At 33.2% G+C, this 24,196-nt stretch overlaps 2 protein-coding genes across 7 annotated transcripts in view; both read right to left on the reverse strand.

Moving 5' to 3' along the window:
* The window catches only part of LOC128982096 (neuroendocrine convertase 1-like), a 36,723-nt gene extending 32,963 nt beyond the window's left edge, over positions 1 to 3,760 (reverse strand). For 2 of the 3 annotated variants that reach the window (XM_054401146.1, XM_054401145.1), the window contains exon 1: positions 3,249 to 3,745. In XM_054401146.1, the coding sequence (XP_054257121.1) occupies positions 3,249 to 3,416 (168 nt within the window). In that variant the 5' untranslated portion in view covers positions 3,417 to 3,745. Of the gene's footprint in view, positions 1 to 3,248 lie in introns of all 3 variants that reach the window. The other variant, XM_054401144.1, reaches the window with a different exon arrangement.
* A 1,094-nt stretch (positions 3,761 to 4,854) lies between these two features.
* LOC128982095 (synaptotagmin 1-like) overlaps positions 4,855 to 24,196 on the reverse strand; it is a 64,689-nt gene continuing 45,347 nt past the window's right edge. Inside the window, exons 5-11 of one of the 4 annotated variants that reach the window (XM_054401143.1) lie at positions 22,285 to 22,380; positions 21,284 to 21,478; positions 20,525 to 20,701; positions 10,117 to 10,225; positions 9,362 to 9,495; positions 7,416 to 7,621; positions 4,855 to 6,658 (exon numbers count right to left, since the gene is read on the reverse strand). In XM_054401143.1, coding sequence (XP_054257118.1) covers positions 7,427 to 7,621; positions 9,362 to 9,495; positions 10,117 to 10,225; positions 20,525 to 20,701; positions 21,284 to 21,478; positions 22,285 to 22,380 — 906 coding nt within the window. In that variant the 3' untranslated portion in view covers positions 4,855 to 6,658; positions 7,416 to 7,426. Of the gene's footprint in view, positions 6,659 to 7,415; positions 7,622 to 9,361; positions 9,496 to 10,116; positions 10,235 to 20,524; positions 20,702 to 21,283; positions 21,479 to 22,284; positions 22,387 to 24,196 lie in introns of all 4 variants that reach the window. The other 3 variants (XM_054401141.1, XM_054401142.1, XM_054401139.1) reach the window with 3 other exon arrangements.

Genomic DNA, 24,196 nt, shown 5'->3' on the forward strand with positions numbered 1-24,196 from the left:
CAATGCATATTAATGTATTTCATTGACAATGAACCAATGTTGGTCCACAGTTGTAAATATTGGTTGGCCCAACTACGAGATATACAGTTGGACAACGGTTGGTTGGTTGTGGAGGCTCCAACCAACCATCAACCATCTGTCCCACAGTTGGCCAACGTTGGCCCAACCATCTGTGCTACATGGGTAGGGTATCTGCAATCCTAAAATGCTATGGGAAGGGAGGGAGACAGGTCCACGACGTAGGAAGTGGTGAAGGAAGTAGTCAAGGCAAGAAGTCCGGAGTGTGGGAACTGTTTATGACGATTAGATTAAGGTATCTGCAATCCTAAAATGCCATCGACAAAAATAATGAAATATATACCGTCAGCTGTGATGTGGTTACCATAGGTTCTGGTGCACACCGCTGGGAGCGCCATGTAGTTACGGCCTACGCGCTACGTAACTACACGACGCTCCCAGTCCAGTGGTGTGCGCCAGAACCTATGGTAACCAGTGCACGGCTGACAGTCATGTTAATTCTTGTTGACTATGTTTCAGCTTTTAATACACAAAGAGCTATTTGAGAGCTATTTGTTTTATAAGGAAAACAGGTCCGCGACGTAGGAAGTGGTGAAGGAAGTAGTAAAGGCGAGCTGTCCGGAGTGTAAGAACTGATTATGACGATTAGATAAGGGTATGGGCAATCCTAAAATGCTATGGAAAGGGAGGGAAACAGGTCCGTGACGTGGGAAGTGGAGAGGAAGTAGTCAAGGCGAGTTGTCTGGAGTGTGAGAACTGGATGGGAAGGGAGGAAAACAGGTCAGCGACGTAGGAAGTGGTGAAGGAAGTAGTCAAGGCGAATAGTCCAGAGTGTGGGAACTGTTTATGACGATTATATTAAGGTATTTGGAATCCTAAAATGCTATGGGAAGGGAGGAAAACAGGTCCGCTACGTAGGAAGTAGTGAAGGAAGTAGTCAAGGCGAGCTGTCCGGAGTGTGGGAACTGTTAATAACGATTAGTAAGGGTATCTACAATCCTAACATGCAATGCGAATGGAGGGAAACAGATCAACGACGTAGGGAGTGGTGAAGGAAGTAGTAAAGGCGAGCAGTGTGGAGTTTGGGAATGGATTTATGTATCTGCAATATTAAGACTACTTTCAGAGTAAACTAATGATTTTCCCCGAGCAAAGCTCGGTCTCCAGGTACTATTCTTTAACTTATTTAAGCAAGTTTTTAATAGTTATAGAGAAAATATTAATTAATTATATAACAATCAATTATAACAGTAGCCTACTAATCTAATGGTAGTTAAATAATCTATATTCAAACACTAGTACCCTCTCCAACTACCAGAAAAACAATTCAACTACTTGAGGCCTAAACAGTTTAACAGAATCATATTATAGGCTACTGTAGCATCAACAATATTTAAAGTATTAATTGTGAGCGTTGCACCTGTCGGCTACTCTTTCACCACTTGAAAACACTCTTAATCAACGAGCCCAGTTAGCTCAGAGGTAAGGCGTGAGGTGAGGCTCACAAGTCGAAGGTACCAGGTTCGCGACCCGTCGCGGCCAAAAATTTTTATCTTGTTTTATTTTCAAAATAAGTTTTTATGAACTATTTAATCAATTTACTCAACTCATAATTATGCTTTTCATACAAAATCTTTATTATTTTGTGTTTTTTATGTTTATGCCCAATGGGATGGTTGGCTCTTCCGCAAAAATTGGTTGGTTGGCCAACCGTAAGACTGAGTGCCAAAACATACCGTTGGCCAACGATCTACAGAAACGTTGGGCCAACGATTTGCCAACGATTTTTGCTACTTGGGCTGTTATTTGTTCAAACATAAATCCAGTTAATTGTGAGGAGGCTATTTGTTTCATAGTCACTAAATTTAATTTTAAAGAATCACATAACAAGTAATTTCATATGAAATCAAACATCTTCTGAATGGCAAAGCTCTTCACCCATTTAACACGTTCCCTGCAGGCCACTCAACGGTGAGTGCTCTAGTTCCTTTCTGCCACGCTGAACGATCACCAGTGAGTGCCGGCATTGCCTACATTCCATTCAATTTCTGCGCAGCAGCACACCGGTGAGAACGGGTATTTTGTTATCTGTGTTTTGCTAGGAATGGGTGCTAAATGGAATGGGGTAGTAATTCCCTTCTGGCAACTTTAGAAATCAACTTGTTGTCCCGGTTTTTTCCTGCTATATGTGAGGGTTTCAGCAGACTTTGTCGACTCTCCTCATAACGTATCATATCACCGCAAGTCATTTGCTATTTGTCAGACCGAAATTTTTTAAAGAACAATAAGTCCGCTTGACGCTGCGCTGCACTCGGGTTACGCCTGCCATTTGGTGGGCTGCAGCGAACGTGTTAAATACTGTGACCAACATTTATTTAAGGATGTTGGCCAACTCCTCAATCCTTGTTTGTTACATGTTTCTTTGTTGTGTTTTGGTATGGTTGGAGTTTGCAAAATAATGCAGTTTCCCCATTGAGATAAATTTTTAGGAGTAAGTTAGTAGTTTCTTGTAAGTAAAATGTAAACTCATTTAAAATATATTCCAAATGTAATATAATTACCTATACTAGGTATATTGATACTCCCTGGAAAGATTTAGAGTATTTTTTCCTTTGGTCAAAACAATTTGTAAAGAACATTACATAAATACGGCTCTAAAGTGCCTGGTGTTTTGCCTGGCTTTATGTTTGTGATTTTTACAAAGTACCTACCATATTCATAACTTTTAATTCATGAAGATATTAAACTTAAATTAATTTTGACCATTTTTAAATTGTTACCAGTCATAAATTTGGCACTTTGTGCAGAAATTGCTCCTATCACTCAATACTTTTGTACTAAAGATTGAAATCAATCACTTAAGGGGTTAAAAATATATGGATACATTTGTCACATCCAAACATACATTCAGGGATTTTAGACCCATGTTTGTATGAAGTTTTTTATTGTTTTTATCTGAGGAACAAATACTGTACCAACACAAAATTTTTCCAGGGAGATTGTTTACACCCTGTATGACTCTTTGCCAATTTGGGGGAAAAAATTGATTTTTACTTTTTATTTCTAAAAAGTGTATTTTCAAATTTCAAGATCGTAAAAGTTTGTCATTAAAATAACTAACTTTATTTTTGGACATGTAAATTTAAAAATTATTCTCCATACTAAATTATAGTATAAATTATTATAAATTATTATATAAATTAATTAAGTTATAAAGTAATTGTACTCACTGGTTGGGTTAGTATAAAGCCAGTTTTAAGAGCAACACATTTTGCCACTTTAATACCTCCTGGTATCTCAACAATCCAACTATTTGTATAGTAGACAACTCCTTCTTCAGTTCCAGATGTATTTCCCAATAAAATAGTACACAGGAGTACAAAGTAATATTTCACCATCCTTATTCTGCTTAGAATCCCAGTTTTATTGGTTTGCACTTTTCATACAACGAATCACTGAATCACTGAATGACCGTTGATTTTTAGTTTTCAACCTACTTACCTATTAGAATAACTCTGCAGTTCAATTTCTCTTTTAGTACTCTGTATGAGAAAGAGTAACAAACCAATTTAATAGTAATATTTCATAATTGCAAAGTTATTTATACCATTTAAACACAGTCAGAAAGATATATTTTGTTTTTAGTAAAAAGCTAGCTAAAAATGTTATTATTCACCTACATGTTTGATTGTAAAATATAAAGTAAATATCCATTGATATTACTAAAACACTTTAAGTTAACACTGTAAACAACTACGTGAAACTGAACAAATGTCTGTCAGTTAGTTACAGCTATGTAAACAGTTTACCATGGCTAATGCATATTTATTCCTGAGAAAATCGTCATATCAAACTTTGAAGCTTTCAAACTAGGTATGTGCTTTATGTGCAAAACCCCCTGACTTCTACAGTAGTTGGGTTATTATTGATTAGACCAAATATTTCCATTTTCCATGTTTTATTTCCTTCTATTGGTTCAAACCTACTATACATCTGATTCAAGACTTAAATATTTTCAATATATAATGTACCGGGTGTCCAAAACCACCCGTACACCCCTTTAAAAACGAAGGAAACCTTTTCTTACAAACAACTAATAACACAGAACTAGATAAATTGGGCACGGTCTACCAAATGGTGATATTTTCAAATTCAAAATCACACCGGAAGTGGCTTTTTCAGACCGGAAGTTGACTTTTTTTTTAATATAAACTACCAATTTTTATTAAAGAATCGGATTCTACGTTAAAAAATACATAGCTTTTATCTAAAACAGTTTTTGAAAAAAACTTGTTTTCTACCTCTAATCCCCAAATTAAAGTCAATAATTTTGAGTCATTCGTCCGTCAAAGTTACTGTGAAGATGAATGACCCAAAATTATCGACTTTAATAGGAGAATAGAGGTAGAAAACTAGTTGTTTTCAAAAAATGTTTTATACAAAAGTTATGTATTTTTCAACGTAGAATCAGATTCTGTAATCAAAATTGGTAGCTTACATTTCAAAAAGTCAACTTCCGGTCTGAAAAAGCCACTTCCGGTGTGATTTTGGATTTGAAATTATCACCATTTCGTGGACCGTACCCAATGTAGCTAGTTCTGTATTATTTTTGGTTTCTAAGAAAATGTTTCCATCGTTTTGAAAGGGGTGTACGGGTGGTTTTGGACACCCAGTATATCACTCTAGTACTGCCTCATTACTTTAACATTTTTACAACAAAAATATTCAAGTTTGGACTGTCTCTTTTTAAAAACGTTTTAAAACTCCATCGGTGTAACAAAAAACAAATGAAAAAGTATGTACGGTTTTGGGGAGATAAATAAATTAGTAGACAACTCCTGGCAACATGTTTATTACATAACATTCCCAGCCAGAGAAGTACAGCCAGGTGATCATACACTTATCACAAATTTAGAAATAAACTCTGATAGAACCAACGTTAAATAGGAGGAGTAACAGTGAACATACACTGATTAGAGTAACATAACTCCCTCTGGAGTAACATTCAGTCAGTCCGGGTAACAAATATACAAAACAAACTACTTTACAACTGCCTGTTCAGATTTCCTTCAAACCAGTACAACACTTCCCAACTATGGATCTGTACCAACTCAAGATTTGCTGCTTCACGTAACTTCTTTTTCAATATGAAAACCAATCATGTTCATTAGTAAACTATAGTTATGTCGATAAATAATTAGTTTTGTTTGAACTACAGTCTATATCAACTATTACGAAACAATAAAACATAGTGAGGAGGGAGTTAGCTAAATGTCGAAAAAACAATTCACATAGAGATAATGTACAAAATGAGTAAAAAACCTTGAATAAATTGTTGTAAAAACAAAACTAACGTGGCTTCAACTAAAGCATAACCTAAACCATAACTATGGCAAGAAGTTAGATAAACCCCCTCCAATGTTGTCAATATTATAAATGCAAAAAATATTTATTGAAAACTGAAATAAACCTAGCTAAAGAGCAGTTTGGACATCGACTGGATAACAATAATTGTGCTGCTCCTCTGATATGGCGGGTTTAGGCCTGTTACACCTAGAGCTTGGGACACAAACAAACCTAACGTGATAGAAAACATAGCAAATGGAAGCTGTAGCGTTGATAAATACATGATTAAGTTCAGTGCATAAATATATCACTAATAAGTACATCCTACTTCAAAAACATTATATGTACACCTCAAAATACAGTTGTGGTGATATCTATTTACGTTAATACTGGTTCTAAACAATTGGAACTACTAAAACCATTTTGACTAAGAGTCAAAATATAAATTACATTTACAAACCATTTTTACATTTTTTTACATCAGCTATGTTTGAATGGTCTAATTTGAAGAAAAATATATCTAGTAAATAGTAGATGTGACTTGAGGACAGAATTTTCATACTTTGCGGCTTATTCTAAAAATAATGTATTAATTAAAAATATAATTTACGATTTAAACACATACCTCATCATTTACTTTATCAAACATGTGTCTCATTTACTATTTTCACTTACGAATCTGAAAAATTTTATACTTTTCAATCTGATTATACACATTCCAGAAAGCAGATTGATACTTTATAATATATGTATAATATAAAAGATATTAATATTATACAACATTAATAATAATATTTTTCTATATACGTAATTATACTATTACATTCACTGATAAAATCAAAGAGACCATGACAATTTGTATAAACTAACTATACATTCGGATAGGATGAATTTACACGATACAGACTACGTGAAGGAGGGGAAAGCATGCAAGTGAGGGAGAAGGCATACGATAGTCTAGTCGGCCCTGCGCACCCCAGGACTTTGCTAAGCGATAAGTGTTTGAAATTTTACAATTTTTATTGTCATTACTAACTTTTAAGTAGTCCTAATTTGTAACAGAATCGAATCAAGCACGGAAGCTCTAGGGGCCGGGTCGGAATGGTTGATATTTGTACAATAACCAGACACACACTAGCTTCACTGTACAAGAAGCATAAACACTCCTCAATCCTACTCTACGAACCGACTCTTGTTGCTAAAAAATAATGACACTAAAATATATTTTATATACAAGGATTGCACAGATGGGGAGAGCTTGGGGGCGCCTCACGCCAATCTTGCGCGAAATAATCTGGAACAAGTCAAATGGTCGGTTAGTTTTAAAAACAATCGCTAGATTGTTTCATTGGTTAGGTACCAGATATTCAAAACTAAAGATATAGGCCTAGTGTTATGATTGTTTTAGTGTTGTTGATCTACTCTCTGAGGATGTCTAATTCAAGAAAGAAATATCAATCTTATGCTGTAAGATCTGTTATTGTGTATTTACTGTATAAGCACTTAGACACTAGATTTCTAAGGCAAGCTCACTAAACTCTATTCCTTCAGAAAAATGTTATCTATTGATAAGCTGTGTGGATGTTGGTTTTTATTTTTGAAAATTGTGGTTGTATTTTCTACGATGATTAGTGAAATACTCTGACTACTTGTAGCGAAGTGACATGTTCTAACCAGTTTTGCTCTGTTCTATAGTTAAAACATTAGAATTTCACTCTCTGATGTAGGATATGAGCTTAGACTTCCTTCAGTCAAATAAGCTATAGATATGTCAAAAAGATAAATATATATTGCCCAGAAGTTAAAAGAAGTCCATAGCTAAGATTTTCAGACGTTAAAGAGCTACAGACTTCTACTCCTACAAAAGACTATATTTGACCTTAAGAAACTTTATCCACTCCCTATTAAATATGATTTTCACACAAATATTTTGCTTTTTCCTTGGTTTAATCTAGATGTAAAATCAAGTTCTTACTTTTTAGGTATAGTTAAATTGGTAGATTGCACTATTCAATGGGCCTTATAAATTAAAGATTATTTTGACTTCTCACCTTGAATATGTTTAGTCTTTCTTTTCACCGTCCTCAGGGTCCTTGAGAGTGTGCCACTGGGCTATCGGACGTCGGGGAGAAGCCAACATGTCAGACCAATGACGGAGCTCAGTTCCAGTCGCGTTGTAGCCCAACACCACCTTGCCAATGGGCTCGGAGGTTCCGATACGATCGTAGTCCACTACTGTCACCACCAGCTGCACTTTCTACAATTCATTCCACAAAATGTGTCACTAGTTTTTTTAATGTAAAAGGTACATACAATTGTTTTTTATTCATTTTTGTTTAATTTTTGCTCTTGGATAAATTTATTTTTTCCATAATTATTATGATCAAATGATAAATTATCAGAATTTTTAATTGACATGTGCTTGCAATCATCTTAAGGTAGGTATAGTATTGAAAACTGCATTATAACTCAAAGAGATGAAATTTAAAAGTTCTAGATCACTCCTCAAAGTGCTAGAGACTTGAAATTTGGCACATATATTTGTCTTGAATCTGCACTTAAGTTGATTAATGTATTGGAAAGTTTTACTTCATACAAGGTATGACTCTCCCCAAAATGTTGATATTTCCCTTTTTGTTACTCTTATGGATAATAACATGTTACATGTAGAATATTGTAATGTATGACCTAAGAATTGGAAGGTTCGTTAGAATGTGTTCTCAAACTACAATATATGTATATTCCATAAAAACAAAATTCCTAATGATGTCCCCCACGAACCTACATATCATTATAACACTAGAAAAAAAACTCTTTAAGGCAAAATAACACAGACTGAAACCCTATGAAAAAACCAAACATATGCTGGTTTACAGTTATTTTAATCCCTGAAAATATATCAAAAAGAAAAAAATTTGATTCAATTGAAAAGATAAATGAAGCATGTTTAATTAACAAAGTAAATTACATGCTGGATGACTTTTTTAATCTCCCTGCTAAATAAAGTAATATAAAAAAAATATCATTAGAATAATAATTGATTGCTGACACTATTCAATTGTATTATGTACTTGGATGAATAAAGAAGAATGTCTATTTGGCAATTCCCAGTGGTGTAAGTACATTGAGTAGCAGAACATGTGTATGGTGCCACCCCCACCCACCAAAACTTCACCACTTAAGTTTTATTTTGTTGATCTCAGCAAAAGCCGTCATCAGGGCAAAATCAAAAAAATCTCGCGGAACTTTGATTGCTTTCTTTGGTCATGGAAACATAATCATCATGTTCCATGATCACGGCCAAATATTGAATATCTCCTGCGTTCATGATCGTCGTCTCCCGCGGTCATTGAAACTCGTCATCGTTTTCCATGATCATCTTTTACTTTGGTGGTCTTGAAGATAATCATCCTCTCCCGCGGTCATAAAGACAACATAATATTTTTCCCACGATTGCGGCAAATTAATGATGAATATATTCTGTGGTCTTGAAGACATCATGCTCGTCTCCCGTGGTCACGGACATGACGTCATCATTTCCCGCGATTGCGGCAAAATCATGAATATCTCTTCGGTCTTGTAGACATCATCTTGGTCTCCCACGACCACGGAAACAACGCAATCTTTTTTCGAGGATTGCAGTGAACGGTGACAATCGGACCTAACCGCCCCTGGGCCACGGCACCCTCCCCCCCACATTGTGGGGTAGTTATTTACGCCACTGGCAATTCCCACCATCTCCCTACTCAAAATGCTGGACTGCTGAAAAAAAAACTACATCTTTACTCTACAAGCCGTAGTTGGTGAATGCTGCTTTCTTTTAGTTAGATTACCTTCGACTTTGCTTTTGCTATCTCGACCCTTCAAGTAAAGTAACATATTTAAATCTGTAATGTTTTCCTTATTTTGTAGTGTTAGCTTTTTGGTCATTTTTTAATTTTTCACTTAAATGTTAAGATGTTTTAACTACTTCACTTTTTAAGGTTTCTGTTCTTACCTGAATTTGTTCAAAGGGCACCTCAAAAGAGAACGATTCGTTGTAGTAGGGATTCAAAGTACATTTCTTGATGCTCGTCTTCTTCTTCTTCAACCGCTTTCCATTTTGCATAATAGCAATCTTCACGTAAGGATCTAACAAAATCAAATTAAGAAAAATAAGAGTTAGTTGGTGTTTGAAACAAAAAATATTTCGGAATTCTTACTCTGAACCAAAATTGATTCAGTGCCTACTTCAAACTGCTGAGGGCTTTCAGTAAATACACTACAAGCGCTAGAAACAGTTTTGAAAATTCAATTTTTAAGTTATCAATGCTGGCAGTGCATACATCTAAACACATAACATGGTTAATTTAAAAATGATTTGTTAAAATATGCAAACTGTCATTTCACATTATATTAAATAATCATCATTAGTATTTCTTCTCTCTAGTATTTCTTGTAGAAATCCATAACTTGTGTAAAATAATTTTATTACAAATTTTACATTCCAAAAACAACAATAGAGCAAATTATTTTTCATCGAAGTTTAAAGTGAATACATTTTTACAATCCTTTCAATGGTGCAATCTTCCTACATTTTAGTCACCTGAAAAACAAAATTTCAAAACAACTTCCAACAAAGACAATTAATATTTTAAAATTTTATTTATGCGATATAAGAGATATACATAACTACATTATCTAGCCTATGACCCAAATTTTTAAAAAATTTAATTCATTCTTTTTCATGCAGTAAAAACCGCATTAACCAACCTGACAGGCCTCCCACGTCCATCTTCTTAAGGTTCTTAGCTTCCAAGATGACGACGGTCAGTTTCCCGGCAGTCGGAACATAACGGAGTGAAAAGCAAATGTCTCCCAACTTGTTATCCTGTACACACGCAGATGTGATTACTAGGACTCCTAGTACAGCGGAGAAATTAAAACACCCATTCACACAATGAAGGAAGATAGGCCCTTGAATCACCACAGGGCCATTTTAAATTAGATTGACGTAAAATTAGACAATAATTATTTTAAGGTTGTCTGTGATTGTTCTGCATTAGTTGAGTGCTACACCTAGTGAAAAATACTGAAATGAATGTATCTAGGATGTAAGTTACAAAAAGTTATGCCAAAGGTTTGTTGATGTGCTAAGTTTAAAGATAAGTTTTTGGGTAGCTAAGAGGCTAGGGAAGTCAAATTGTAGCTGTGGATGTGATCGTGTATTAATTCATTGTAGCCCAGAAACTGCAATATATTAAGAAAAATTATTTAAAATAACCTTTTTAGCGTTTACAATAGTAAGCAGGGTGTTACAAATTTCATAAGAACTTTGTGTTTCAAATTTACATAATAAAGTAGTTGTCCATCATTAAGTCTACTGGAAAAGCTTTTTTGATGGTTTGAACAGACACCACATACGTATATGTGTCTTATGACTCACACATTAAATGAAATTCTTATGGCGTCTTTTATGAGCTTATCAAGAAAATAAAAATTAATGCGAACACAAACAGGATTATTGGTGGGTTCAAGTCAACACTTTTGATCTAATTTAGTCTCTGTCATCAATGTGGTCGTTACAGTGTTTGCAGAAAGTTAAAAATAATATTTGCATTTAGCTGGACTTTGAAATTGTGATTGTTAAAATAGTAATTTTTTTACTGCATTTATTGTTTTGTTGAATCTATGTAATATTGATGCAAATTTTACTATATCTTTCACATATTTGGAATGAACAATACAATTTCTTAGAAGACCAGTTTTTGGTCTACTCAAATCACTTTGGATACGATGAAGGAAGAAGGCAAATTCTACTTAAGCTGTGCACCGTTTATTTCATGTGGGTCTCTCCAGCCTAGCTCAACGCTCAACCACAGAAGGTTAAATCTTTTAAGTTACTCATCATACCTGAGCCAGAGGAACTTTCAACCTACGCTGTTGTCGTGGCTGGGAAAACGCAATATCTTTGAATGGTCAGCGGTTGTTGAAATCTAATGTATACTGCATTAAACAATACTTGTAAACCTAACAACCTAGTGTTTTTAGTTATGCTTATACTGAATTCTTAGTAAATGTTTTTACATTACTTCCGTTTTTTTTTCTGCTAGGGAAAGCGGTCCAAACCCATATTTGTCGTGGATATGACAGGAATCGAACCCGTCCCTCCCGCACCAAAGTCTGAGATGCTAACCCCTAGGCTGGCAAAACAGCCAAATTAAAATTACTAGCTAAAGTTTTAATGATTTGAATGATAGACAGAAAGTCCAACCACAGACAACCATTGTTTTTTGAATTATCAAAATGATACATAATTGTATAAACTAAACACATAATAATTTATCTATTTCTAGATCACGTTTAAAACAAAACAAACTCAACGATAAAGTGCCAAATGAGACTTTAACATTGATGTTGATGAAGAGCAAGAATATTTAATGTATGTCAACTGTAATTAAAGGGTCATATGCGGATACATTGTTTAGCCAAAGTAGCATATGGCATAACCTAGAGAAGATCTCTAATATAAAGAAAGTTTTTCCCTCCTGTCATTTTTAGTTTAATAGATAGGGGACATACAACTTTAGGTGATTTAAACCCATCAGGACAAGGCAATATTAAAGGATATAAAGCTTATTAGAGGTTAAATACCTTGTTGTCAATGTAATCATTGGTTGTCTGAATAGCCACCGGTTTTGAAACTCCTAAGGTGTCATTATCAAGCCTTCGGTAAAATTGTTTGTTTATGTCCGTGTCTCATGTATGTGTTTTGAATACTTTTTGACAACCTCCTAGGAGCAACAACCACACGTCTAGGGCTTGACAATGACACCTTAAGAGTGTCAAAACCACTAGCCATACAGACAACCAAGACTACATTGGCAACAAGGTATTAAACCTCTAGAATAGTATAATTTTTAAGTAAGTTAATCCGGAAGACAACACCTCAAAAATGAAGATATAAAGCTGTTGATGATTGGGGAGACGTCAACCCTGGACCAAGAGCAGAAGTCTTACTCTAGATCATAGTACTGGCCAGTTTATCCCATTTTTGTGTGGATTCAAAATCCAGCATTCACAATAAAAAATGTATACTGCATCTTTAAGAAATAAAAACAACAAAAAGTTGATACTTTAAAAATATACATAGTACACGTTTTGCGACCACTATATATTAACATGAAATTAAAAACCCAGTCTATGATGGTATAAAAGTTCTTGATTGTTGCTGATATTTTTACCCATTACAACCATAGGCTACATCTGGATTTGAAGTTCCATGAAATAAAATAAAAGTTGAACAAATATTTCACGAGGCAACAGGGGTTTTTTAGACCTCAAAATAATTACAAATACATTTGGCATACACGTTTTTAGTAAGTTTTCAAACTATTTCACCATGGGTAGTTCCACCATACTCAAACTATTTCACCATATATTTGTAAATGGTTACTTTTTAGTCAGAGTGAGTGTATAAGTTTACCATCTGAGGGTAAAACTGTAGTTACAGTACCCTAAAGTGACAAGACAATAAAACTTTGTCTCACTTGGCATTTTCTAACACATACACAACACAGATACGGTACGACTAGTGGGTCAGGTAAAACAGCTAAAGCTCACTCTGGTACACACCAGCTAGGGTGACTACTGACCTATCCTCCCTCAGGTCAAAGGTCAGAATCATGTATGAGTCACAAACACATTCTCCTCTTAGATTTGTATCCAGTTTAGTTTAACGTTTTTAGTTTTTGTTCAAAGTCACCTCTATGACTAGTTTATTCTTAAAAAATTAGGAATTGTTGAAGTCTTTAGAACTTTAAAAGTTTACAAAGGTATAAATAGAGATATAGTTTTGTAAATTAATTGTAATATTCATTGTGTTTGTGGCGACTCATCCATAACGACCTCACAATCTCAATAGTATAACACTTACTCAGATTTAAAACATTGATGAAAAATGAACGGAATGTACCTTAATCGTGAGAATAAGTCAAATGTAACTTTAAATGGATGACTTTAAAATTAAATGGATGGTGAGTAGCCCTAAGCTAAATCCATTTATGTTGTTATTTTATGTTAAATATTTTTTACGTCCAGAAGAGCATTGCTGGATTTACTGTTAAGCTCAGAAAGTTGTCTTCCCACATCGTGAACATTTATAATTGTCGATAGCAAAGAAACAGTTGCGTTGATTTATAAACTAGCATTTGCAGCGGCATGCTCATTCAGGTAGGTGCATGAAATTATATCATGCAATATGCATGCAGTCATTAATCCTTGCATGCTACAAATTTAGAAGTATAGGAAATGATAATACTTACTGCAGTGTATTTCAACCTCTCTGGCATTATACGTTGCTCTCATAAATGATGTAAAGACTGTTTTAACTGTTGTAGAGTTTAATATTTGACAGGTATGTCACACATTTATTTAATTAAATTCACAATTGATGCAGTGACGAGTTGGGTATTGCTAATTTTAAATTCATAAATGAAGAAAAGCTATCTCACCCAACTGTATGGAATGTATCCCTTACATGGTGTGATTCTTTTCTAGGTTGAAATTAATTCTTTGATATCAAACCCTGATGGAAAAGTAGTTATAACAAGCATTCCTTGGAATTGATGGACTCTATCAAATTGTTTTTGGTGTATTTATTACTGGGAGTTTGAATGGACACAAATGGTAGATTAGTTTTGTATGAGTTAACTAAGTCAAAGAATATGGAATTCATAATTATTAACTGTACTTTAAGTAAATGTAATTTGGGGGATCAAAGGGTTTGAAAACTGTTCTAGATATTATACATTTGATTAAACTGCAGGTAGTGATTTGAAATATTCTGTAAAACTAGTGAAACACCATTATCAGTTTCAACAATGGGGTGGGGTTTCTGCTTTTATCTTTGCTAATTTAAACTTATTCATAACATCTCAATGAATTATAGTAATAGGTTTTAAGTGAGAATGAAAGAATAAAACTGGGATAATATTTTTTAAGCCAGTCCCATTAGTCAAATAGAGTCACTGACAGATTGTACTAATATAAAAAATAGTTTGGTGTTTTTCTCTTTGTATATTTCACCATCCAAAGGCATTGTTATTACTTTATGTTCTCAAATTTAAAAATATGGGTTCTTAAAAAAGGGAAAAGGTTTTTTTATTCAAAGTTTATTTTTCTAGCCCCTGGACTATTATGTTGACAAAAACAGGTTTTATTACCTCTGTCAAATAGTACACCTCTACAAAATTAACAACTGAATAATAGTTTGACTATTGGGCTAAAGAAAAGTAAACCAACCCTGTTTTTGTCTCTATTTTTGTAATCCTTTTAAGTAAAAATTATAATAATTTTTATTTTTGCTCTCCTGTTGTATTACAGTAAACAGTAAAAATATCAATGACACATTTGTTTGTAACTGTATGAAGATTTTATAATCAAATGTTGATGAACAACTTGATCAAATCAGGCTAGTCAATGAATGGTAATTATGTGTGTGTTGAAGTTGAATGTGTTACGGAATTGAATTGAAGAAGATCTGTTTCCAAGTTGATGTTATATTTTATGCTTTGATTTAATCATTGAATTTCTGGTACTTGATGATATCCTGAGAGTTAATCTGAAGAAGAAACTCATGACTTCTTTATCAACTGGCTGAGTCTTCTCTGTTCCTATCAGTGTATATAGTAAACAAAATAATCACTGTGTGGTAATAATTTTAAAATTTTCAGTAATTTGATAGTTTCAAAAGGAACTACAGTATTTCTATATTAAAATGACACGTTACATTGGATAAATATTCTGTTACTGATTAGATTGACTAGTATAAGTTGGTCAAAATAACATTATTTACAGAAGTACCAAGGTGACGAGATATTTTTGGACTGTTCTTCTCGCTGGTTATCCTCGATTACCTCTGCTACTGATGAAACACCAACACTCAACGACGACGCAAAACTAACGAGCAACAAAGTTACAAAAGGCAAACACCAAGACCAAACATCGCATGCACCAAAGCACAAAAACCGGAGAGAATAAAATCCCGAATACTTACGTGAATTTCGTTTGAAGCATCATGCACATAGAGTCCAACAACCAAAACACAGGCCAAAAGCAGAGCAGAGAATAATCGGGAAAAATAGAAACAAGAGAAAAACCAACATGAATCAAAAAATGGCAGTTGATTGAGTGAGTGTAGATGCAGGGGAACCAAAATGCAGTGATACAATCAAAACCTTGTGACTTTGTGATGGGAGCCATTCCAAAACAAAATCCAAAACTCAAAATGGCAGCTGAATATTGGCAACCCTTGACAAAGCCAGTTTGAAGTAATACAATGTGGTTCTTTGTTAGCAGAATTAAAATAGTAAACGCGCATCTTGTAAGATGCAGATACCTTTTTAATTATATACAATATTTCTTAGATATAATTAAGATTAGATGGGTTTTCTTACACGGTACTAGATCTATGGCTTCAAAGGTTTAATGTTTGTTTACTTCTAAGCTATTTTTTTTCATTCTAATTTAATATATGAGGCCTACCAGTAACTACTTCAAGGGAATACAAAATGTTTGATTATGATTATTTTTTATGGTGGTAATTTAATGGACCTACAGTTGTAGTATTATATGGCAATCTCTACTGTACTGTTTACTAGGTATATAAAGGTGATAAATACTTTACTATTAAAAATTATTGACAATTATTTCTAAACTTTTGTTTGTGTTTTTTCTTAAAGAATAAATTGGTATAAAATCTAATGTAGTGGAAGAATAATAATAAATGTCAATCATAAACACATTTTGAAATCCAAAGTTTTAGTCTAAATTATTGTTTATACACAATTTAGCATATCAGAGTCAGTAACCCCAAATGCATTTCATTTTCAGATTGGTTTCTTTTTAAGAGGAATTAAATAGCTTCTCAACTACATCACTTTTATGGGTGTTAGCATAGTAATTTAGATTTAGAATAAGAATAGAATTTTATTAAACGTTTTTGTACATCATAAATATGAAAATCCATTAAAAAGCATAATTTTCAAATGTTGAGCTACTTTCCAATTTGCAATCTTTAGTAGAATACGATATGAGAGGTACAGTTAGACTGTCCAAAATTTGTTAAAATACTTCTATTTAAATTAAAAATGTATTCACATTTTTCATTACTTCTTTTTTTTCAAATCATTAATACCTTATGTCTCTTTTATAATGTGGTTATCTTAACTAGTTAAATTGTCTTTTATTGCAATGAAGACATTATTGAATAAAAAAAAATGCACTTCGCAGAGTTTTTAGCATGCAGCATTTTGGCGTCCCCTGCATTGTACGATTGTACGAGTTAGTGAGCAGCTCAACCATAATAAGACGTCATTCCTTAGTAAAAGTTCTAAATAATGTGAGTATTATTGATTAAAATCTAAAAGCATAAAAACAGCAAAGTTGTAAGTACAAATTGTATCTAAAGAATAATCAATCAACTATAAAAGTATGTATTTTGTGAAAAATAAAGTGTGGTAAAGCAATAATGTAAAAACATTCACCTACTTATTATAATGTATGTTATAGGAAATACAGGAGAGTTCCACAATGTTTAAAACATTTGCTGTGTGTTTTACAGAGAAAAATTAAAATATGATGTCTAGACAAGCAAGATTAGTGGAAAGCTTTGGCACCTATTTATTTATAGAGACACTCGTGTAGAGAGATAAATGAAGTCATTGGTAGTTTTTTTTTGTTTTTAGTTTAAGAATGTAACATAGGGCACAACGACCTAGGTTTGAATTTTTGTTATAGCAGACTCATCTGAATGGGAAATATTCTACCTGGCATGAAAAACACAGTAATGTCATACTGTCCACAAAAATTAAAAAATTTGTTGTTGTTGACAACTTCTTGGCCACCATTGGAATTAATAGTATTCATTTATTGGACTTAAAGTAATTTCTCTTCCCAATTAAAACCTTTCTTGGTAGAAAAGGCTGTCAGTGACATTGAAATATTCTAATTTTTATCTTGTACTCGTTCCCATCCCAATAAGTCTTCTATACTAACAAATTCCTTTGTGCTTTACTTAGGAAATGCTCTTGAGGAGTAAATATTAGGAGATGGCCATTCATACCATCTCACTATATATACCTTCGGAGGGTCAATCTTCAAATATATGTGAGAATATGGCCTGCTAAAAGAGTAATAAAAACTTTGTTTAATCTTAAGTTTTCTCAAGACATTGTTAAATTTAATTTAGGATTACAGAGGCAGAGAAATTTAGAAATATCAAAAGATGATGTGAATGAAATTTCTAAATTAATTTCATTCCAGCCCAACTTTACTTTTCAGACATCATACATTAAAGTTAACCGCATGAAAACTATCCAAAGAAAATATATGTGTCTAATTTACGTAGAAAACAATTGGAGTTAACTGTTTCAATGACAATTTCTTGGAAGGTTTTCATGTGGTCTTCTAGTAACTATTTTTCTCTGTATGTACTGTAAGTGTTTTCTTGTTGTGGCTCATCCTGTTATGGATTTGTCAAACTACGCTGATGGGAAACATGCATTGTGAGCGACTGGTCCAAGCTCGCGCGGGGTGGCAAGCTAAGCACAATGTTTTTATTAGTTATTTTAATAATTAAATCTTTATTTTTAAAATTCATTGCATTTTGTAATTTAGGTTTCTGTATTATACTGTTTATCTAACATAGAAAATTTCATAAATATTTTTTATAGAAAGACATCATTGAGACTAAACATTTAAATAGGTTAAAGCAAAAATGTATTTCCAAATTTTGTTTTTGGTACCGTACTATCAATTAATTTTATGCTTTTATTTTATTGTTTATTTGTTGAATGATTTGTTTAAGTTTGATCCAAGTTGAGGCATGATTTTAAAATGTGGTGTCATCAAAATAGTTACGGTATTTAAATAAAAAGTTAGTGGTAGAAATTTGTTTAGTAAATAAATATTGAAAATGTTTTATTGAATCGAAAGCTTGAATAAAAACAACAGTTGGACCTAGCTCAGGGGTTAATACTGATGGCTTATGTTATTGTGTCAAGCTTTTAATGCATCCAGCTTTCAACATGTCAACTCAATCTATGAAATATATCTTTGTAAATAATTTAACATTGTGGTCTTTATCCAGGGAATAAACTCAAATTCAAAGTAATATGAGATGATTCATATGACATCATAGTAGAAAGATATAGTTCATACTTGTAAAATAAATTAAGTTTAATTACTTAAAAATTCAACAGGGATGCAAACCCACGACACTTTGCTCATTCAGTCTTAAAAGTTATACTATACAAAAGGTTTAAAACCCATTTATTTTGGTACTGTGATATAATAATGTGCGGGGATAAAAACATTATGGAAAGTAATTAAATTTCAGTCGATATAATTTGAGAAACTTTCTGAAAGTGAAGTTATTGTGTGAGGTAAGATTCTGAGAGTTTGCAGAGAACCTTGACTTTAACAGTATCAAGACTTAATACCGGAATTTCAAAGTTTTTATTTCCAAATAATAACTTAATAACTATTTTTTATTTAAATGTGAGGAAAATATCAATGACACCTTTACATTCAATAAAAAGTCTGGTAAAATTGTGTAAATGATAAAAATCAAGAATATCTCCACTAAATTTGGCCTAGATCTTTCAGATAGTGACTTCTTCAAATTTAACTGTGTGTGGTAGTGTTTCATAAAACATTTATTTTCTTATTTATTTTACATTATATTTATATACATATTTTGTTTCCTTTTAAAAAGTATATAAAGAAGGTTTAATTTAGTGTAAGTTTTAAAATTAAGTGCCAACCGAACAGACGGTTATTTAACCATTGTTTCATAAAGTGTAATTTTTACCTGTGAATGTATGTATCAATATGTTGTAAATAAAGCACTTATTCATTTCATTTCATTTCATAAAACAACTGATTAGTGATTAACAGTTTTAAAGTTTTGAAGAATATGCAATGTTCCTTCTATCCTTCTACACTAGTAGACATACAGGGTGTTTTTTTTAAAAACGTGCATCTTTATTTATATAAAAATCGCAATAGATAGAAATATGCAGTTTTCGGTAATCATCTATTGACGTAGGGGGCCCAATTGTTTTGAATTCAACGTTACATTTACATCCCCCCCCCTTTTCCCCCCTGCCCCCAACTTAATTTTTTTAAATAGCAAGGTACCCCTTGTGACATATCAAATGAAAGAGCATAAAAAAATAAAATGTTTGATGAAAAAAAAAATTAAAACAGGTTCATAAATTTGCAAGATATTCCCCCCTCCCCCCCTGCAACTTAATTTTTTTTTAAGTAAGGTACCCCTTGTGACATATCAAATGAAAGAGCATGAAAAAAGGAAATGTTTGGTGAAATTTATTTTTCATTTGATATGCCACAAGGGCGGGTACCTTGCTATTAAAAAACAAGTTATGGGTAGTGGAAAAGGGGGGGATTATCTCACTAATTCATGAGCCGATTTTACATTTTTTTCACCAAAAATTTTCTTTTTTCATGCTCTTTCATTTGATATGTCACCAGGGGTACCTTGCTATTTAAAAAAATTAAGTTGGGGGCAGGGGGGGAAAAGGGGGAATGTGAATGTAATGTTGAATTCAAAATAATTGGGCCCCCTACGTCAGTAGATGATTACCGAAAACTGCATATTTCTATCTATTGCGGTTTTTATATAAATAAAGATGCAAGTTTTAAAAAAAACACCCTGTATAATTCAGACTTTAACAGTGACAGATTGAGCATGGTCTAAAAGAGCTGTAATTCCAAGGTATAGTAAAATCGTTACGGTACCAAAAAATAATCATAAAAGGTATACTACCATTTTTGTAATACACGTGAGCTTAGCAAATTGTCTGCAACTCTGCCTAACAAGTTCAGAAAACGTATTCAATGTAAAGAAAAATCCCCAAAACATAATATTGGTATTTACATTACTATCCCAAATGTGTTTCAATGTGTGTATTATTTCACCATACTGATATTACTACAAGCTCTCTGTTTCTTTTACTTAAGATATAAATCACATTATTACATCTCAAACCGTATATATACATTTGATCACATATAGTGGATGATTGAGATTGTCTTATCCCCCATCAACCAAGAATAAGCCAAGTGTCGTGTGATGGACTATAGCCGAGCGTGTTACCTGTCCGCCTTCTCCCTCCACACTCTGCAGTTCCTTCCATTCCTCGATGGTCTGCGCCAAGTCCACCTGACACAACGGTACCTTCACCTCTCCGATCTGGTCGTGCTTGGAGAACCGGTCAAAGTCAAAAATGGCAAACACCAACGTCTTGTTCATCGCATCAGCATACGGCACACCCTGAAATACTTAACGTTTTTAATCTGTAAAATCCACAGTTCCTGAAGACTTTTTTGTAAAAGTTTATACAACAGAACATTACTAAATTGGCCCTCAAATGCATGCTATTCAAACATATGTTAACTCTCAGGACTGTTTTGGCCAGTTGGCACTGGCTTGTCAATGATGTAAAGCGCAGGAATAGCTTAAAAATAAGCTGTCTCTGTGTTGGCTACTGAACTGAAAGTTAGTGATAACTAGTTTGTGATAGCTTCTTTTTCATCCCACTACTCAGAACTTTTTGAATTTAAAATGTACTGTCTATTCATTGCCACCAAGCAGACATCAAAATAAACAATATTTTTCAGAAAAAAAAAACATGTATTTTACTAGCATTGAAAAATGTCTATATTGGCCAGTACTAAGAGCCAACCAAGCGGCAAAGGCCACCAAAGTGTGAAATTTATTCAGGTCGTTGTGTAAAGGCTTACTATACAGGAACACTATGAAAATCATACCTAAAATATTATAATACCATGTTGTATAGGTATTCAACTATTTAAAAATGAATTGTTCTATTGCAAACAATAAATAAAAAACCACCTTGAATGTAAACGTTTCATTGAAAACAGGATTTAGAGTCTTTCGGTGGACTTTGGTCTCAAACTTCTTCTTCTTGTCGGGCAGCAGGTACACCTTGACGTACGGGTCAGACGTTCCTCCCATGTCCAGGGCAGGCAACTCCTCTGCTTGGATCACCGTCACGGCCAAACTGTTGGAGTTGAAGTCATATTCCAGCTGCAAACAAACGTGTATTGAATTATGGCTTGTCTTTGGTTTGAATAACAAAAGATGCAGATGACAACTAGAAAGATGATAGGTTTTTATGATGATAAAATCAGTGAGGCAAAAATCAGTGACCAATGAGTGTAGTGTAGAATTATTGAGATAGTTTTTTATTGACTAAGGACAGCTGGGTCCAGATTCAAACTATTCAGATTTTGATAGTATTTAAAAAGAGTTTAATTAATAGCTACTCACTCCAGAAATATCAATATTAATGTTTTAGGATAAGTTTTATGTTGTCACTTTTAGATTTTGTTGCCATACAATATTATAACTACCGTACTTAAATACTTTATGAAAGTAAAAAAGCATTGAAGGGGTGAGTATGTTTTTTCTATTCATTTATAAATAGGTAATAAAGCTCAATTGTTTTTAAGTTGAAGATGAATTCATGTGATCAGGATTTTTCCTATTATTTTTTGCAAAATAATAAATCCTCATATTTTAAAGTTCAACATAAATTTAAAAATATGTTGTAAGAAATCAGTGATGTTTATTTCTCTTCATTTACAGAAAATAACGATTCAAAACCAACTTTTAGCTTCAAGGTACTGTATATTCAAAGGAATAATTATGTTGATCTCTGTATTTAAAAAATTATTCCAGATACGATCACATATTTTATCCAGTGTTCTAGTATCGTAATACTACCAGTTGACGGGAGTTATTTCCCCTGTAGCCAACCACTGATATGAAGTCGCAGCATCTATCATTGTCAGAGCCAACTTTATCTGATTTATCACTTTTTCTTCTCTCACCTTGTATTGTAGTTTTCCCAGCTTCACTTCGCTCTGTTTGCTATCCCCTTCCTCGGCTATGTCCTCTGCGTTCTCCGTCAGTTCTTCCATATCGGGCTGCACCTGCCGATTGAAACTGATAAGGCTACAAGGTATTACAACAATGTATGAAGCAACAACACTAACATGCTCATATCTGGTGATTCCCTAATCTTTTGATTCTTATTTCCAATTAGTATTCAAATTTTCCCAAATCGAGATATATAATTCCATGAATAAATTAAAGTGCTTAGAAGTGAGAACTTCTATTAATTGAGATTGTCTATGAGAGATTTACCATTTAAAATGTAGTATTTATATTGCTAGCAATAGGACTGGATTTTACTGTATATGAACTCTCAAGGCTGAGGTACAAGAAATTACATATTTACTGTACACATTTTCTTTGATTTTATATTAGGTACCTAATGAATGCTGTACTGTAGTTTCAAAAGTATGAGATAGTGTTAAGCTACATTTTTATACGGTAAATGCTTGTGTAACAAACAGTAGCTATTTATATTGCATGAATTGTATTTACATTGTGCACAACCATTGTACTATGAATAATTAATAAATTGTATTAAATTTTATTACATTGTATACAGGATTAGGCAAAAGTCTGGAATCCCCCTGTTAACTTTTTGTTGCAGTAGGAAAACCAAACTCGGCACATATTTACAACATAAGAAATTGCACTTTTTCATCAAAGTTACAACTTTGCCCCAGCCCCCAAAATAAGGTATTTCGGGGGCACCCCCAAATTTTCAAATGTAAACACCTATCTTGTGACCCCTCATGTTAAAGGGTTTATCAAGATAAATTGAATGGCGCAAACCAGAGGTCAATATCACACCCCTAATCAAAATGACAGCCAATTTAATTATGTAAGATGAGCAAGCAAGATAAAGTCTGGACACCTCCAGTTAACTTAAAAAATTTCATATTTTAATACTGACCAAAAGGTGAGTTCTCTTTCTTATAAAGGTATGCTGAGTTTAGTTTTCCTGCTATAACCTGTTAAAAAGTTAATAAGTGATATTTAAAAATTACTGCCATTTTGATTAGGGGTGCGATAACCCATTTTGGGGGCTGGGGAAAAGTTGTAACTTTGATGAAAAAGTGCAATTTCTTATGTTGTAAATATGTGCCGAGGTTGGTTTTCCTACTGCAACACGTTAAGTAGTTCTTAACAGGGGGGTTCCAGACTTTTGCCTAACCCTGTAGTATGACATCAAATCTGTACAATTTTATGAATGATTTACAAAAATTACATATAAAATTTAATTTTTGAATATATATTAAAAGAATTACTTTTGAGGATTAGGTACCTATTCTAGTAAAACCTGATGTGATACTCAAGCAAACTTCAAATCATTAATACTGAAAAATAATTCAAGGCAAGATGTAACCAAACAATATTAGTCAAGCACGACTGTGGTAATGGTATGACGTTTAATGAATATTCGGCAAAAATATTGTGATATGAATAACTGTAACGAATATACAGCAAGCAAAGTGGTGATTTGAATAAATTTAATGGATATTCAATAAGCGATATTGTGGTTTTAAAAACTGTAATGGGCGTTGGCAAGCAAAATTGTGATATGAAATATGGTAATGGAAAAGAATTATAAAAGTAAAATGATGATCAACTTTCTACAAGTGAATTGTCCTACAACTATTAAAAGTTAAATTATCATTCTATGTTATAGATGTGCATTCACTTATTGAGTTAAAGTTTTTAGAATTTAAAAATGTTGAGTCAATCAACAAAGCCAATTCAAAGCATGCTACAGGTCAAGCCTGTATATGTAAATCACTAAAAATTTGCTCTAAAATCATTTTCTTCTAGGGATTGAAAATATGAAACTCTTTTCTACAGATTGAAAGG

Source organism: Macrosteles quadrilineatus, unplaced genomic scaffold, assembly GCF_028750875.1.
Source record: "Macrosteles quadrilineatus isolate MER2022 unplaced genomic scaffold, UCM_ALF_1.0 Scaffold_107__1_contigs__length_349487, whole genome shotgun sequence".
Taxonomy (NCBI): Eukaryota; Metazoa; Arthropoda; class Insecta; order Hemiptera; family Cicadellidae; genus Macrosteles; species Macrosteles quadrilineatus.